General features: G+C 39.4%; 1 protein-coding gene across 4 annotated transcripts in view; it reads left to right on the forward strand.

Annotated features, from left to right (window-relative positions):
* ccny (cyclin Y) overlaps window positions 1–17,499 on the forward strand; it is a 38,837-nt gene that overhangs the window by 17,203 nt on the left and 4,135 nt on the right. The window contains exons 2-10 of one of the 4 annotated variants that reach the window (XM_062520638.1): window positions 4,478–4,552; window positions 4,846–4,866; window positions 6,710–6,744; window positions 7,267–7,290; window positions 7,701–7,801; window positions 7,911–7,946; window positions 10,255–10,312; window positions 10,521–10,640; window positions 17,209–17,375. In XM_062520638.1, coding sequence (XP_062376622.1) covers window positions 4,478–4,552; window positions 4,846–4,866; window positions 6,710–6,744; window positions 7,267–7,290; window positions 7,701–7,801; window positions 7,911–7,946; window positions 10,255–10,312; window positions 10,521–10,640; window positions 17,209–17,375 — 637 coding nt within the window. The remainder of the gene's footprint in view (window positions 1–4,477; window positions 4,553–4,845; window positions 4,867–6,709; window positions 6,745–7,266; window positions 7,291–7,700; window positions 7,802–7,910; window positions 7,947–10,254; window positions 10,313–10,520; window positions 10,641–17,208; window positions 17,376–17,499) is intronic. The other 3 variants (XM_062520640.1, XM_062520639.1, XM_062520641.1) reach the window with 3 other exon arrangements.

Genomic DNA, 17,499 nt, shown 5'->3' on the forward strand with positions numbered 1-17,499 from the left:
GATGTTCTATTTTTGTTTTTGTTTTTTTGTTTCAAATGGTATGCGTCAACTCATTGGGAGTCATTCTAGTGATTTAATGAACAGCTTTTGTTTTATTTTTGTTGGTATCTTCAACTTGCTCTTAGTTTTCTTAGTACCCATTAATTTATCTTATTCACCAATATTTTCTTAACCAAGAGAAAGGCACGTTTAAGGGAATTTTACTCATGGTCGAGAACATATCTAATTTTCATAGAACTAATTGGCTGACAGCAAATGAGACCGAGAATGAGAATTGAACTAACATGTAGTTTATTTCATGCTTCAGTGAATCATAGGTAATTAGATTACAGATTACCAGTAACAGTATTTTAAGGTAGCTAGTGTATCTATAGATTAAAAAGAACTGCTGTAAATTCATGACATTTATATTTTATTTAACACTGACTGATTGCACATATAGGAAGAGCTTCGTCATTCAGTACATCAGGGCTAGCCAATCTGTGTGGTAAAAGTGTTTCTTGCATCCAGAATTTAGTTCTCTATTTGTTTTCTCTCAAAAGAAATGATGACCGAATTTAATAGAATATTCCTGCATGAGGTCCATTGTGTCCTAAGCTTTCCTATGCATCGGTGGTATTTCACAGTATTTCATATAAACTAGTCACAAGGCAGGGCCCACCTCCGTAGAGCTACTTCTTCCACAATCATCTTGTCTAGTGTTCTGAATCATGCTCAGCACAAATGTGGTACATGTCCTGGGGCATTCTCACAAAGTAGGCCTACAGTACGTCGGCCCACCATTAAGATCGTCATGTTCATTGGGCTCCATACAGTATATTCATTTTTTTCCCCACCAAATTTTGGTAAGGTGGCTTTATCCCTTTGTGGTCCTGAAGTGAGCTAGGTTTTATACTTTCATTCTTTGGATATTGGCCAATTTTTGTCACATTTTGTCCATTGGAGGTATACTGCGACTGACAAATGTAATGATAAAAACAAGTTAATGTTAGCCTTGTGTTGACATGAGAGATGGGTGAGGTGTGGCACAAGCGGCTATAGCGTCCATACCACATATGACCCAGGTTCCAACCAACACATGGTCATTTCCTGGTCATTTCCCGGTCCCACCCCATCTCTCCCCCACTGGCTTCCTGTCACTCTTCAGTCCTAGTCCTATCTCAATAAAGGTTAAAGGCCCTATGATTGTGATTGTATATTATACACCTGTATATGCATATATATATATATAATACACACACACACACACACACACACACACACACACACACACACACACACACACACACACACACACACACACACACACACACACACATATATATGTGTGTGTATTTTTTTTTCTAATGTCATCCTATAGTTGCTGAGTGCAGAGTGACATTGAAATGAGATGACTGTTCATTTAAGTGTGAATCAAACATAGATGACTAATATATAGTATTACACAAAAAGAAATCGTACATGAGAATAGTAAGTCAGTGAGTGAGTGAAGGTCAATTGTAGAGAATGGTGTACCATGGCAATAGTCAATTTGAGTATACATTTGCATACATTAGTCAGCCATTCAAAATAATACCCCTTTCCTGGATGGAAAGTATGTTTTTAATTCTCGTTCTTTCATTTTGTGGTGGTCAAACTACACAGTGCTTTGCAGTATGTCTTATGTCTAGTTTGTAAGGCGTCATATCGGAACAGTACACACACACACACACACACACACACACACACACACATTCTCCTTGGCCATCTGCTCATGTTTCCTGACCTGCCCTCTGTTGTAGACAGAGCTAGTAACTTTAGTATCTACAAATTCATATTGTAGCTTCAGAATTGGTGGAACACTACATTTTATTGCTAGTTATACTAATAAGCCATGATCTATCCCAGTAGAAGTATTAGACGACATTAATATTAGTTGTGTGTGGATTTTGTTTGGACTGAGTGGATTGATTTCCCTGTGGACAGGATCTACCAGTTAATTATGAGGGACACTGTTCAAAAGAAAGGAACTGTCATTCAAGGACAAATACCTTTGGTTTGTTTACTGGTGTGTTTACAGTCACTACTTAACACACTTCTGTGCTCAGGCTTGTGTGTATGTTTTCACCAAGAGCTACTGTAAGCAGCTTGGCTTGTTACTTCTTATGGACTGTTTAAAGGCTGGAGCTGGTATGTGTGTGGTATGTGTGTAGTTTGGGAGGAGGGAGTTTGCTGATTTCTGCAGTTTCCTGCTGGAAAGGAAGTTTTCTGTGACGTCCATTCCATTCTCCATACAGTGCCTTCCAAAAGTATTGGAACACATGCTTAAAGTTAAATATAAAATCATCTTTTGGAAATTGATCTAATGCCTTAAATTAAACAATGAGGAAATATTCAACCTTTAAGGACATCAATTTCTTTGTGAATGAATAATGTATTGTAAATAAATAAATGTTTTCCTTAAAATACAGGGGTAAGTATTGGAACGCCCATGTTAAATTCCCATAGAGGATTTTTTTTTGTAAAGGCCAGTTATTTCATGAATCCAATTCAATTAAATTCAATTAAAAAAACGTTATTTATCCCCGAGGGGCAATTTCTCCATGCAGGCATAGTGACATATAAGGCGCACAACATATACGTAAGACAAATAAGACAAGACAAAGGGAGACCGGACAGACAAGGATGTGTGTGTGTGGGTCCCAGTCTCCTAGTCCCAGGAGAGAGAGGAGGAGGGGGATGGGAGCCTATTTAAGTTCAGAAGGCGAATAGCCTCAAAGGTAAAAGTAGCCTTCCTCCTGTTGGTCCTAGCGAGAGGACAGCGCAGACGCCTGGCAGAGGGCAGCCATTCAAAAACTCTGTGCAAGACATGCGTAGAGTCTTCTAAGATAGAGTTGCCTTTTCTTAGTGTTGCCTTGTCATGCAGTGATGTCAGAGACTGAAGAGGGTGGCCAATGATTTTAGAAGATGTGTGCACAATGCTCTGGAGGTGTTTCTGGTTTTTGATCGATAGAGAGTGAAACCAGCATATCGATGAAAAAGTCAGTATACTTTCAATAAAGGAGGTGTAAAAAATATTGAGAATCTTCCTGCTCACTCCAAAGGAGTATAGTTTCCTCACATTTTTTGAGAATCACCTCTGTGGTGGAGTCAAAACGCAGTTTGTCATCAATGACTGTGCCCAGGTATTTGTACTCCTGTAGAACTTCAACTGGTTCCCCATGTATTATAGTTGCGGTCCTGCATCCTCCATGCTTGCTGAAGTCAATGAACATCTCCTTGGTTTTTGTGACATTTAGCTCCAAAAAGGAGCTATCACACCATTCCACACTAGCTAATTAGCTGGTTTGAATTGCATTGAGCTCAATGAGAATGAAACCAGCTAATTAGCTAACAGCTAATAACTGACATAAAGCATGCCAAACTCTTCGTATGGTGAAGGGTATAGTGTTGATGTGGGGTTATTTTAATTCCAAAGGCCAAGGGGACTTTATCAGGGTGCATAGTGTCCTGGATCCATGAAATAACTGGCCTTTAGAAATAAAAATAATTTAACATGGGCGTTCCAATACTTATGACCCTTGTATTTTAAGGAAAACATTTATTTATTTACAATACATTATTCATTCACAAAGAAAATTGATGTCCTTAAAGGTTGAATATTTCCTCATTGTTTCATTTAAGGCATTAAGATCAATTTCCAAAAGATGATTTTATATTTAACTTTAAGCATGTGTTCCAATACTTTTGGAGGGCACTGTATATGGGATTAAGACACTTTAATTATAACATTGCTTTGATGCTGCTGTCTGTTGAATGTATTCCAAAACCACCCTCTATGAACAGTTTAAATGTTCTACCTTTGCATTTCAGGGGGCTGGGCTGTATGAGCTCACGCTGCTCTTTTTCCTTTGAGCAGCTTGTGCATACAAAAGGCTGATACTTCAAAAGAGTGTACACACAAAAGATATAACATGTTTACGTGTGCTGCATCCTTAGCAGTGCCCTTTTTAAAGAGTGTCTCTCTTTCAGCCATGTCAGTGTTTGGTAATTTGTCTCTTTCCTCTGTGACATTTGTTAGCTAATTTTTAAGATCCAATTATTTATTTATTTTTCAGTTTAAGGGTTCTCCACTCCCTCAAGGACATTGAGGGAACCACACTGAACGTTTCACTGTAGGATCAGTTATGTGCCACCTGGTGTTGAATGAGTGATATTGCAGTTAGTGCAGTTAGTGGAATTACCTCTGGTCTGTTGATTATAATGTGCTCTTTCTGTTTAAAAGCAAGCCCCTCTGAACACATTGGTTTGTTGTCATAATGGCAAATGGCTTTCTTTATCTTGTTACCGTGCTGTAACACAGATCAATATTCAGCATTTTGGCTGTGCCAGAAGCATGCCACACACCCTTAACGATCAATAGTTGGTAATAGCGCTGGGCATAAATGAGTTGGCTACAAACTCTATTTCTCATCCTCCTTCTCCATTTCTCCCTCAGATCCAAACATGGAGTACAACCCCTCTGACCATCCACGTGCCAGCACGATCTTTCTCAGCAAGTCTCAGACAGATGGTGAGTGAACATCTAATCCATCCCTTGCAAGAACTCCTGGGCATTCACCCTGCCTGACCTTCACATTAGGAGAGAATGTCTTTTGAGTCATGCTAAGCACTCGTCATATGTAAACAATGTGCGGCTAACTTATTTATGTTCATTTACATGATATTGCCAATATCCTATCCTCATAGACATATAGGCCGTCGGTGTAAGAAATGTCTTAGCTTGGTTCAGCACACACCAGGCTGTGGTTATCAAGTGACTGCCAAAACAAATGTGAAACTTAGACCAGCGCTCTCTTTTTTCAGTTGCTGCTCCCAATAAAAAAGGTAAGCTTGAGTGGATAGCTGTATGTGCTTCAAGCATCAGGATGCACATTGGCAGTCTGCTTGAATTTGTGAGTGTTCATATGCAGTGTGTCTCTGTTGTAGTGTGTTGTGGGCTCATTGCTTTATACAGTATGATCCTCATTTCTAGATCACAAGGTTTTGATGTAACTCTTTACTCATAAAGAGGCCAACTTGTTGAACACCCTTTACCTTTAAAATAATGTTTCAAAAATCATTTTGATGGCACATAAACTGATAATAGGGTGAACGACACTTCTCCCCACTCTTAGCAGGTCACATCACAGACTAATCAAGTTGCTGTGGTGGGTCGGAACACTGAAACACTCCCACCACTAGTACTCTCGTATTTGGAGTTAGTCAGATATCCATGTTCATAGATAGATAGCAACAAATGCCAGGTTGTGAAAAGTTGCCGATTGCTCAGTTTAAGCCAAGTTATTCAAGTAGTCAGTGGTTTAACCGGTGGATTAGCTAATGTGATGCCTACTGGTTTCAACAGCTAGCATGCTAGTTAGCCTGATTAATGTACTTCCCAAATGGATTGGACTGCCAAACCACAGCAAATGTCAAATGGGAATGTAATTTACTTCCATGGCAACAACTTCTGAAGATATAATGTTCACTATGCACACATTACAGCATAAATAATCTTGGTTACTATCACTGAGTGGAAAAAAGGTGAATTGAGTGGAATACCAAATGGCCGGCAGATCGGGCTGGGTTTACCCAGTCTAGGGGTTTCATGTTTCCTAAGAACAACACATCTTTATCCTGCCATGATCCTGTTGCTCAAGCACATCATCCCAGGAAATTGCACCCTTTTCTTTTATCTTTTCATTGTTTGTCAACATAATGATGGATGCCAACTCGACTTTTGTGGCCTAGTAAATGTGTATTTACTTATTGATTATAATAATTTCCCAAGCAGTATGGTGCTACACTGGCCAACATCTGTTGAGGGTGACCCCTTGGTTGTGCTCGGTCATACAACTTGAGCCCATATGGCTCTTTTGAGAATAGCACTTTTTATTTGTATTTTATTGTTTCACCACACCAGTGTGAAAAAAGTGATGTTTGATCAAGATTCTTCAAAGTAATCAACCTCCCAAACAAAGGTTCAGTTACAGAAGACAATATGGTAGCTTCCTCTTGTACAGTGATGATTCAAAGATGTTGCTGCTACCCCTTGCAATTGTAGTGTGTAGAAATCCTGAAGGGGCTGTGGTCTTTTTTGCATTGTAGAAGATTTGTCTCTACTTTGGAAGATCTGCATCTCGCATGACCAAGGTGTTGGTCTAAAATTCAGCCATTTCAGCTGTAGTCCTGATAGAGATAATTCAGGCAGAGGGAGTGACTGAGATTTGCAGTGACCATTGCCTCGGGGAAATATCTTTTCGCCTTTGATAATGCTGCTGCCTTTTTCGCTACAGCTGCTGCTGCTGTTCATTGTTGTCAGTGAAGTGTCTTTTCAGCTATTAACTTGACCTGTACAGATGTTTTTGATGTGCTTTTATGTGATGTCTTAATAATGGGTTTAATTTTTAGAATAACTTGTTCTGACCAAATATTTTTAGAATACATTTCTAAAACATGTCATTTTGTTGCAGTGTGTGCAAAATTATACTGAATAGGACTGTGTTGAAAACTGTCTTCTTTTGAGAAAATAGTTTTACTTATAAATTAATTTACTGTCAACAGTACACAATAAGGTACACCATCTTTGAAATACCTAAAATAGGGGCTGTGTAAAGTAGTTCTTTCTTTTATGCTCTGCAAATTATCTGAAATCTGCTTTGGTTAATTCTGTCCTCCTTTGTTTCAGTACGGGAAAAGCGGAAAAGCCTATACATTAACCATGTGAGTAGAACCATCATTTTTCTGCTAAATGGATTTTGAAGCTCCACGACCATGAAAATATTTACATAAAATGTGAAACACATATGTAATATATTTCATTCACAGTTTCAGTTACTGGTGTAATATAATTCCTATTTGCTTCTTTGTCTTTGTGCACACTAATGACAAGTGTAAAACAGACATGTTTTACAATCATGGAAGCATGACCTGATTAACTCTGCATGGTATTATTCAGTGCATCATTTGCATTGCTAATTAGTTTTTTCAAAATGCCTTACTTAAAAATACATGCTAATCTTCACCAGCTAGTTATGGTTGACCTAAAGACTATAGAATTGTGGGCTGGGCTGATAAATGAATATATGAATTGAATGAATTATTAATTCATTTAGAATGCTTTGCAAGTCTAGCCAAGGCTTTACTGTAGTCTAGCCAAGGCTTCACTTATGTCAATGGAGATTTGATTGAATTAGCATCTGAAAATGTTGTTAAAATGTTGATCTCCTACTATTGCTTTGCAAGTTAACACACATCTCGGAGTCCAAGGTATGACTGCACACCTTCACATTTCTATCTCTTAATTTGTGCATGCCTGTTAGTGTGCAATGTGTGTCATTTCAAGTGCCTTTAACACTTTGACTGCAAATAGGGTGTGTGGAATGTGCTTATTACACTACATCTACAATAAATTAGATGAAGAAATTGCATGGACACTCCCCTTCCCTCCTCTGATAAACAGAAGCACAGTGTTAGACCAGTGTTAGCAGATGTGACCAACACAGAATTATTGTACAGAGAGATGGGGCAGTTGCTGTCTGTAGAACCTCCGCCTAAAGGAGAAGGGCTTTAAATGAATGATCCAGGTGGCCTACTCTGCAAGTCGTTTGGCAAGGCTCTCTGTCAGCCTTGCTGACGTTGATCCATGTAACCTGTGTGTCTGTCTGTCTGCATTTAAGCATGCGGCTGCCCCCTTGAGACGCAAGTACAGCTCTTGTTCAACCATTTTCTTGGATGACAGTACCGTCAGCCAGCCCAACCTCAAGTACACCATCAAATGGTAAGTTCCATTTGTCTCGATGAACAAATGTCAATGCTACATTTTGAAATGTTCAGACAATAAATATACAGAAAGTCACTTACACTTACACCAACTGTTTCTCTTACAGTGTAGCCCTTGCAATATACTACCATATAAAGAACAGGTAAGTATGGCTATTGTAATTGCCAAATGGCAAAACCTTTCTTAGAGCTTTGTTAATAATTATCATTGGGGAAGTTGGCTCAGGTTTATGTTATTGCATCTTACAAAAGGGTCACTCTCCAAAGGCAGAAGCAGCTCACATGTGTTTTTAAACTGTGTAAGAGGAAAGATTATTCATGTGTGAATGCGTATGGTTAGTATGATGTGTGCATATCCTTGCAGTGATATTGTGCAGGGCTGTACTGTGCGAGCAGGTCGTCGCAAATGCGACTAAAAATATATTAGTGCGAGTAGAAAAATTAAAATGCGCGCACACGTGTGAGTACTGATTTCAACCCTTTCATTCGCATTTTGCTCCTAAAATGAATCCACACAAAGTGGATCAAAGTATAGCCTAATACAATTGTCGTGCATCTGTATAGGCCTACAAATTTCAGAGTTGACAACTCTTACGCACCTGGCTGGACACTCACGCTTTCAGCATCAACCTCGCGCTCTCACACACACGCAAGAAATGTCACTCCAAATCCATTCTTCTTTTTCTTCAATCCGTTCGTTATCAGTTGGTGACTATGTAGCGATTACCGGTGAAACGGTAAACCATGATAAAAATGTTGACCATAACAATTACCGTGTTCATTTGAAATATTATTATTATCACGGTTGATAAACACGGTGTGGAAAACGTGTGTTAAATTCCTCCCAGCTTCACCCGAGCCTGCATTTGACATAGGCCTGGTAGACTTCTATGAAACAAACTGATTCTGTTCTCTAAATGATGGATTTAACCACGATTCGGTGTAGGCTACACCTGCTTTAAAAAGGCGGAACATTTTCATCGCAAATGTGCTGTTACGGCCAGCTCGTTACAGACCACAACATAAAGAGGGACACGGACAACAAGCTTCAAAGCAAATAATAATTTATTGAATTAAACTAAACAACGTTACCAAATAGAAAGTGTCTAGGGGAAAATGAATAGGAGTGACGTGCGTGTGTGGATGCAATGTAGGTATCAGTAGATTATGTAGGAGACTAAATTAGTAGACAAAGAAAAGAGAGCTATAAACTAAAGGAGAGTGCAAGTGCAAGAGATAATCAAAATAGGTGCCTGCATGAAAGAAGAAAAGTGCCTAATGGAAAAGAGAGGACAGACCCTAATATAGTAGCACCTGGTTGGTTACAGGTGCTCCCAATTATCAATTAACCTTCCCAAGGTCCAACCCTGACCCTGTGCACTGACACGGGATGGCCTGAGGAGGGCACAGGGTCGTAACAGTGTGCTGTATCATATAGCCACTCTGCGTCTTTTTATGTAGGCTACGTTCACATTAAATCTAGGCTATTCCACTAGCGTTATCAGGAGAATACCGTAGCCTAACGTTTTATGTTGAGCACTGGTTGTCACTCATTGGATATGCCAGATATACCAAACTCCAAGACAAGTCATGGTAGAGTAAGTTAAGCACCCAGCCAATTAAACATGACCAAGGAAAAAGTGAACGGGACAACTCACAATGCCATGCCATGGTAGGCTACCTAAATCATAGAAGTTAACATTGCTGGACACTCATCTTTTCTATTACACCAGAAATATTTGTCTTTACCTTTGCTAGTTTTTTTAGACATTCATGTTATTTAATGAAAACATGTATCCTTGAACTAAAACCGAATGAAACTAAATAGTTATGTTCACGTAGGCCTACGGTACTTCTTAAAGTGACAGGCACTCAATTAGACCTACACACCACCCCTGTAATATCATTTTAAAGACAAGTGTAATCAATATGAAGTATTCAAATTACTGAATATTTTAAGCTATAAGTAATTATGCAGATCCTAAAATGCTATTAATTGTTAACAATTGAAAAATATTCAAAATATGAAATAGAAACGAGACAAGCCATTTTCTGTGTGTGTGGAGGGTTTGAGCAAAGACTAGGATTGCCACTGCTGTGAATGATCTGTATCCTGCTTAAGGCAATAAGGTTTTCAAGGAAATGTCATAGTGCTCCTACATTTTTGTCTGTGCAACTAAATTTTTTCATTTAGGAGCACCTGTGCTCCTAGTGAAAAAGCTAAGCGTACAGCCCTGTTGTGTGTAATTCATGTGTGTATGCATATGTGACATTTAAGCATAATCATCTAAAGACAGGGAATTTGGTCAGAATTTCACTGTTGTTGTCATGGCTCCTCCTGCATATTTTCAATTAGAAATAAATTAAATCAATGTTTAGATTTAGGTTTATTTCATCTTCTCAAGTCTACTTATTGTCTCTCTGACTTTCTCTCACACTTTTTCTTTGCAGAGATGTGGATGGTAGGATGGTATTAGATATTTTTGATGAAAAACTCCATCCTCTTTCAGTAAGTTTTACCTTTACCATTGAATAGAACTTTTCTGACACTTCTCACTTCTCTGTTGGTACCAATATTGGTTCAAATTATGACCTAATGTCAACACTTCAGTGTGCAGAATTAAATCTCTCTACATTTGAGCATGTACTGTAGTATATTGTGAATATTTATGTATTTGAAGGTTTACTCATTCACCTGCTTCTACCTTTCTCCACAGAAATCGGAGGTGCCGTCAGACTATGAGAAGCATGACCCCGAGCAGAAGCAAATCTACCGGTTTGTGCGGACACTGTTCAGTGCGGCTCAGCTCACAGCTGAGTGTGCCATTGTCACATTGGTAAGTGACACTGCTTTTGGATCTTTACACCATTTGGTAATACACAATGCCATGTGTTCCAAAAATGTATGGCCATGAATGTAACACAAACAAATTAAGATCCTAAAAATGTAGAACAAAATCCTTGCGTAGATTTTGTTTTGTTTTGTTTTTTTAAGGGGTGTTGCTCAGGTTCTCAGGAACTCAACTTCTGAAAATATACTGTTTATTATTCTTTTTTAAGTATATTTTTGGGGGCTTTTATGCCTTTAATCAGACAGGATAGTGTAGAGAGAGACAAGAAGCGAGTGGGAGATAGAGTAGGGTGGGATCCAGAAAGGACCACGGGGTGGGATCGAACCCGGGTCGCCGGCGTGCAGTGCAGGTGCCCCAGCCAGTTGCGCCATGACTGGGGCTGGTACTGTTTATTATTTGAGACAAAGTAGAACATTACATATGAAGAGTATGGTTCCAAAACACTGAATCTCCATTTTAAAAAACATTCATAAGTCATTTTATTTAATTGTGTATTTCAGGTAATATCAATAAAATTGCAGATGTATTGTTTTGATTGAATTATGATGATAAATCGTCATCATCATCATCAAGTCAAATATTTCATTAAAATGAAGGATATAGCGTTTTGGAGCCAAGCTCTTCATATATGATTAAATTATTCTAAAAGCTGACGTAGATAGTGTCTGACAATGTCTGTATTATCATGGAGTGGGGTAGTGTGATATGATTGCTGTCAATTGAGAGGAGAGAATGTGCTCTCTGGTGTTACACTGCCCCCAGGCGTGTCGCTAGGTGTTCAAAAGATTCAGGGCTATAGCTAGCCTGGCTAGCGCCTACCACTTCTCAAATGAGACGCGGTCTGGCAACCAGACGTTCATTTTCTCGTATTTGAAAAAATGCCCAGATCCGTTCATTGGGCGCCACGGATGTCTATCAAATGCGTCTGTGCATAGCTCATCATGGTCTTGCTTTCTCCCCTGTTCTGTGATTGGCCACCAACATCAGGCGAAAATGTGGGTGTTAGTTTCCAGACTGCCTTAGCAGTGTGAAAGAAATCACCGCGCAAGGCAGGATGGGAACACCCAGGCTAGGCTATAGCCCGGCTGACCCTTCCATTTTCCGGGGGTCCGGGGGTTCTTCCCCCGGGAACATTTTAAAATTGGGCTGCGATTTCAACATGGTTTGAGAAGGAAAGTAAGGCCAATCGTTGAGGTCTTCGTCGTCGTATTTTTTTTTTAAAGTATATTTTTTGGGCTTTTGTGCCTTTTAATTTTGACAGGACAGTAGAGAGAGACAGGAAGCGAATGGGTGAGAGAGTCGGGGTGGGATCCGGAAAGGACCACGGGGCGGGAATCGAACCCGGGTCGCCGGCGTGCGGTGCAGGTGCCCCAGCCAGTTGCGCCACGGCTGGGGCCGTCGTATTTTTAAAACAAAGCTAATTTCCCCACTAGACCGAAGTCTACGTCTACTCAGTTTAGATGTGTATGCCTACATCTAGCAGAACGTTAATAACAGACTCTGACGAAGATGTAGGCTGATCGCAACGTTAGACTGTTGCTGTGCATCTTTGCATTAGCCTACAATAAACTAACAAACAAAAAAAACATTAAGCCTTATTTAAACTGTACTGCTCTGGTATTTTTCTCTTTTTGATCAACTTGTCCCCTGCCGTGGATGCACCAGTTGCTTGTAGAAGAGCATATCTATTCCTTTTTTGAAGTTCCCTATATGTCATTTATTGACTTCAATAGGCTACACGTATTTGCCGTTTACAAACAAAACTAGAGGACACCGGGTGGCTGGTCACATCGTTCTAAAGTTGCAACAAATGATTCGGACTCCATAACGCCAGCGCTAGTAACAATGTTGCAGTTGTGGCTGCCAGAACCATATAGATACGGCTCTGGTGGCTGCTAGCCGTGGCGTTCGTTTGGAATATCATAAAAACCTCTGGTCAAGTCAAGTCAAGTCAAGTCAAGTTTATTTATATAGCACATTTCATACACAGAGGTCATTCAATGTGCTTTACATAAACAAAAAACAAACAGTAATTATAGCAGATAAAAGCATAGATGGGCAAAGAGTAATAGTAATAATAATAATAATAATAATAATAAAAAGATCATAATAGAAAATAAAAACAAAGCATATATCAAGATCAAATCAATAAGGAATAATTAACATAAAAGACTCCAGATGGAATAATTAAGAGACAGTTAGCAGAAAGCATCTGAGAACAATTTGGTCTTAAGTCTAGATTTAAAACAGGCTGCAGTTGGGGCCTTTTTAATGTCATCAGAAAGTTGGTTCTAAAGCTGAGCCGCATAGCAGCTAAAAGCTGCTTCGCCATGTTTAGTTCTAACAGCAGGTTTTACTAAGAGGTTTTTCTCTTGAGACCTCAGAGGACGAGAAGGTGTGTACTGCTGAAACATGTCTGATAGGTATTTAGGTCCTGCTCCATTTACTGATTTATAAACAATTAGTAGTGCTTTAAAGTCAACTCTGTGACATACTGGAAGCCAGTGCAGAGATTTAAGAATTGGAGTAATGTGCTCAGTTCTTTTTGTTTTTGTGAGAACCCTAGCTGCTGCATTTTGAATCATTTGAAGCTGTTTGATAGTCTTTTTAGGAAGGCCTGTGAAGAGCCCATTGCAGTAATCAACCCTGCTGGAGATAAATGCATGAATGAGTTTTTCTAAGTCATGTTTTGACATTAGCCCTCTCAGTTTGGCAATATTTTTGAGGTGATAAAAAGCTGATTTAGTTATCATTTTCATGTGACTGTTGAAATTTAGATCACCGTCGATTAATACACCGAGATTTTTAACAGTATCCTTTGCTTTCAATCCTTTTGTTTCAAGGAGAGTGGCAACCTTAATTCTTTCCTCCTTTTTACCAAATATAATTGCTTCAGTTTTTTCTTTGTTCAGCTGAAGAAAATTTTGAGCCATCCAAGTGTTGATTTGTTCTATACACTGACATAGAGATTCAAGGGGACCATAGTCTTTTGGTGACAGAGCTAAGTAAATTTGTGTGTCATCTGCATAGCTATGATATGAAATCAAATTATTTTGGATGATTCGTCCAAGTGGGAGCATATAGAGGTTGAATAATAGTGGCCCCAAGATCGACCCCTGGGGAACACCACAGGTCAAGGATGTTGGTGTTGAGGTACAGTTGCCGATGGCAACAAAGAAGCTCCTTTCTTGTAGATATGATTTGAGCCAGTTTAGAACTATGCCTGTAAATCCAACCCAGTCTTCTAGTCTGTGTAGTAAAATATTGTGATCAACAGTGTCAAATGCTGCGCTTAGGTCCAGTAGCACTAGGACTGATGTTTTACCAGAATCTGTGTTGAGACGTATGTCATTGAAAACCTTAATGAGAGCTGTTTCAGTGCTGTGATTTGCCCGAAAACCAGACTGAAAGTAATCAAAATGATGTTAGGAAGGTGGTTAGTTGATTAAAGACTACTTTTTCAATAATTTTGCCAATAAAAGGTAGATTGGATATGGGCCTGTAATTGTTTAACATGGAGGCATTCAGGTTATTCTTCTTGAGCAGTGGCTTTACAACAGCTGTTTTTAATGACTTAGGCGATTTTCATCATTACTTTTAAGGCGCGGAGATCCGGGGCTCTTCCCAATATATCCGGGGCTATAGCCCCGAATGCCCAGGTCTAACGACGCCGCTGACTGCCCCTAATTGTTTGGATTGTGGGGTATGAAATTAAGCTACTCAACAGCTAGCCAGGCCTGTTTGTAAGGATGATAATATATTGGTATATTGGTAAATACCATTGACCATACTTAGATTGGCTTTGTTAGCAAATATTAGAAGCAGGAACAGGTGCATTTGATTCAGGACAAGTTTGTTATGACGCCACCAATTTCTTCTGGCTTTGGGTGTTATTGTATGGCATGATGTTGCTACTCTGTGGAAGCATGTAATACAGTGGTGTTTGGCACCTATGTTTCCACTCAACAGTATTACATTGGTGTTCCTATTGTACGAACAGAATAAAACCACAGCTGTTGGTGTAGCCACTCCCCTGCTGGAAAGTGTGTGTGTGTGTGTGTCTGTCTGTGTGTGTCTGTGTGTGTCTGTGTGTGTCTCTTGCCTGTACCGCCGTAAGAGACTGTGTGAATGGCACAAAGCAGTGATCCTAAGGGAGCTTATGGATGGATTCCGGGAGTAATTGAGGGAGGCCCAGGACCTGATGGTTATCTGCTAAGAATAGCCACAGGAGCCGTGTGAGGAAAGGAGACTCAGGGTTAGTGAGCAGGGTTAGTCTTTACTTCTGTGACCTTTCAAACACTCTAGCACAGTTCAAGTTTGATCAATACTCATTTACTATGCTGAACAGGCACTTTATTTTGCTTTGTAGCTTCTACATGTTTGTCTGCCTCTCAGTTAATGAGCAGTTAAGAGTATATTACCTGCTGATGAGTCTGTCCTATATCCTCCCATCACATTGCACACCACCTGATGTTCAACACCCTTGTTGTTGCCCACAGGGGAGAGCATGTGATGTCTTCGCAGAATGTCCTTCCTCTTTCCTCGTGAAGTCTGATAGTCTGTTTTCCACAAAGCACAAGTATCTCATGTGTAACGTGTGACTGCTCATGCTGCTTTTGACGTCAACTGTTCATGATGGTGACATGACGCTGTTGAGAATTTGGTATCCTCTATAGAGCTGAAACTACCCAGGGTGGTTCCAAAACTGCTGATTCATTCTTTCATTTCTTTTTTGAAAAAACATACAATTTTCATTGACAGTCGTGACCATTTTATTCTAACTATGGATGAATTGATCTGACACTTTCAGTCCTGACACCGTATCGGCTGATTTTGAGTACCGCTCTGATACCAGTGATTAACTAGAAAAGCACTCAGAGCACAAACCTCCGCCAAGCGAACACATAACCACCTCCTGCATCCAGATGGTGATACGGATCACTCCCAATTTAATCGTTTCTTCCTTGGGTCATTACAGACCTTTCCTGAAAATTTCATCGAAAATCCATAACTTTTTGAGTTATCTTGCGAACAAACAGACCAACCAACAAACAAACCAACAAACAAACCAACAAACAAACCAACAAACAAACCCTGATGAAAACATAATGATCTTTAATAGTAGCCATAGAACCTAGTAGAAGTTGGTAGAAGCCATAGAGGCTTTAAAGATCAAAGATACAGTACCAACACTGAATAGATTGATTGAATCACTGAGCCAACTGGTCTTTTTGTTTGTTTTTCCCAGGCTTTTCCTTGTTTCATGACATGGATAGTTATATTAAGAAATGGTTCTGTAGAATTAAAAGTGGCTTTGCAGAATTTATTCTGCCCTGTAATATAAGCCCTTTAATATCCTCATTTTTATGTGTAGTGTGGCCTTCAGATCATATGCACATCCATATTTGATCAATCCTCCAGAATGTTTCTCTCACAAAAAGCCAATACCAACTTCCCTATGTCCAGCTGCTCATGGTTCACTGACTAGGCTTTATTGTTCAGTAGTACTGTATAACCTACCATTTTCATTTTGAGCCATGACCAAAGTTTTTTTACACACAATGGCCCTCATTTATGAAACGTGCGTACGACCAAAAACAGGCGTACGCTTGTTTCCACGCAAAGTATGGCATTTATCAATGTAAATGTGATCGGAGCTATACGCTCAAATCTTACGTCTAGTCTGAACTCGCGTACGCAAGTTTTTCAGGCGGCATAGCACCATGCAGCAGTAAATCAGTGGTGGATTAGAAAGTTGAAGAGTTGAATTTATGGACTATCTCGGACATAACACCTTTCCTGTACAGTATGTGCAGCCATATAGGAGATTATTACTTTCTCTTTGGCAAACGCAACATTCATGAATTATATATTTTTAATTATTTTCAAAGGGAAATTTTCAGTGTCGTATAGTTTTGTAATTAATGTTTTTATAGTATGATGCGTTTTCTCTGCGAAAATAAAGTCTGTTATAAAATCTTTATAAAAGATTTTAAAATAAAATCGCTCTAGTTTCCCGCCTTCCTTCATGACAGCTTCTAGCTGTCAAAATTGACAAGGTTCAGCTGGACGTCACTGTGGCACGAGATCACTAATGATCTCTTTTGGACGTATAATGCACCTTCATGTTGTAAATTCTAGGGGCCAGGCCATTAGAACGAGCATATATAGGGGCGTGATATTTGAATTACATTAACCGGCACATTTATCAACACACGTTTATTCTTACGCTGGAATCGGAGTGATACGAAAGTTTGATGAATCACACGTGAGCCCCGTCGTAAGATGATTTCTGCGCTCAGATATACGCTCGTTTCTACGCTCGGTTGATAAATGAGGGTCTTTTTTTTCGTTCTGGAGGTGTAGTTAAATGATCTTAAAGCTATTTGGATGTAAAAAAAAAATAATAAAAATGTCTCATTGAATTGAACATTTTTTTCAGAAAGTTTTCAGTCTTAAATGTTGTGAAATATGGTGGAATCGGGTTGATTAGCAGAAGGATAATGACTTTTAAAGTTTGACTTTTAAAAAAATGACTTTGTCTGCATTGCAGGTCTACCTTGAGAGGCTGCTGACATATGCAGAGATTGACATATGTCCTGCTAACTGGAAGAGGATTGTTTTGGGTGCCATACTTTTGGCCTCCAAGGTATGGGATGACCAGGCAGTCTGGAACGTGGACTATTGCCAGATTCTAAAGGACATCACCGTTGAAGACATGTGAGTGTTTGTGAGAATGCAAGATATCCACAGAACTATCTATAGTATTTCTGGTTTGATACTTCGCCACATACTATGTATGTAACAAGGTCCAAGATTATGCTTTAAAGAACAAGAGAAAATG

The sequence above is a fragment of the Sardina pilchardus genome, chromosome 19 (assembly GCF_963854185.1).
Source record: "Sardina pilchardus chromosome 19, fSarPil1.1, whole genome shotgun sequence".
In the NCBI taxonomy this organism is placed as follows: domain Eukaryota; kingdom Metazoa; phylum Chordata; class Actinopteri; order Clupeiformes; family Clupeidae; genus Sardina; species Sardina pilchardus.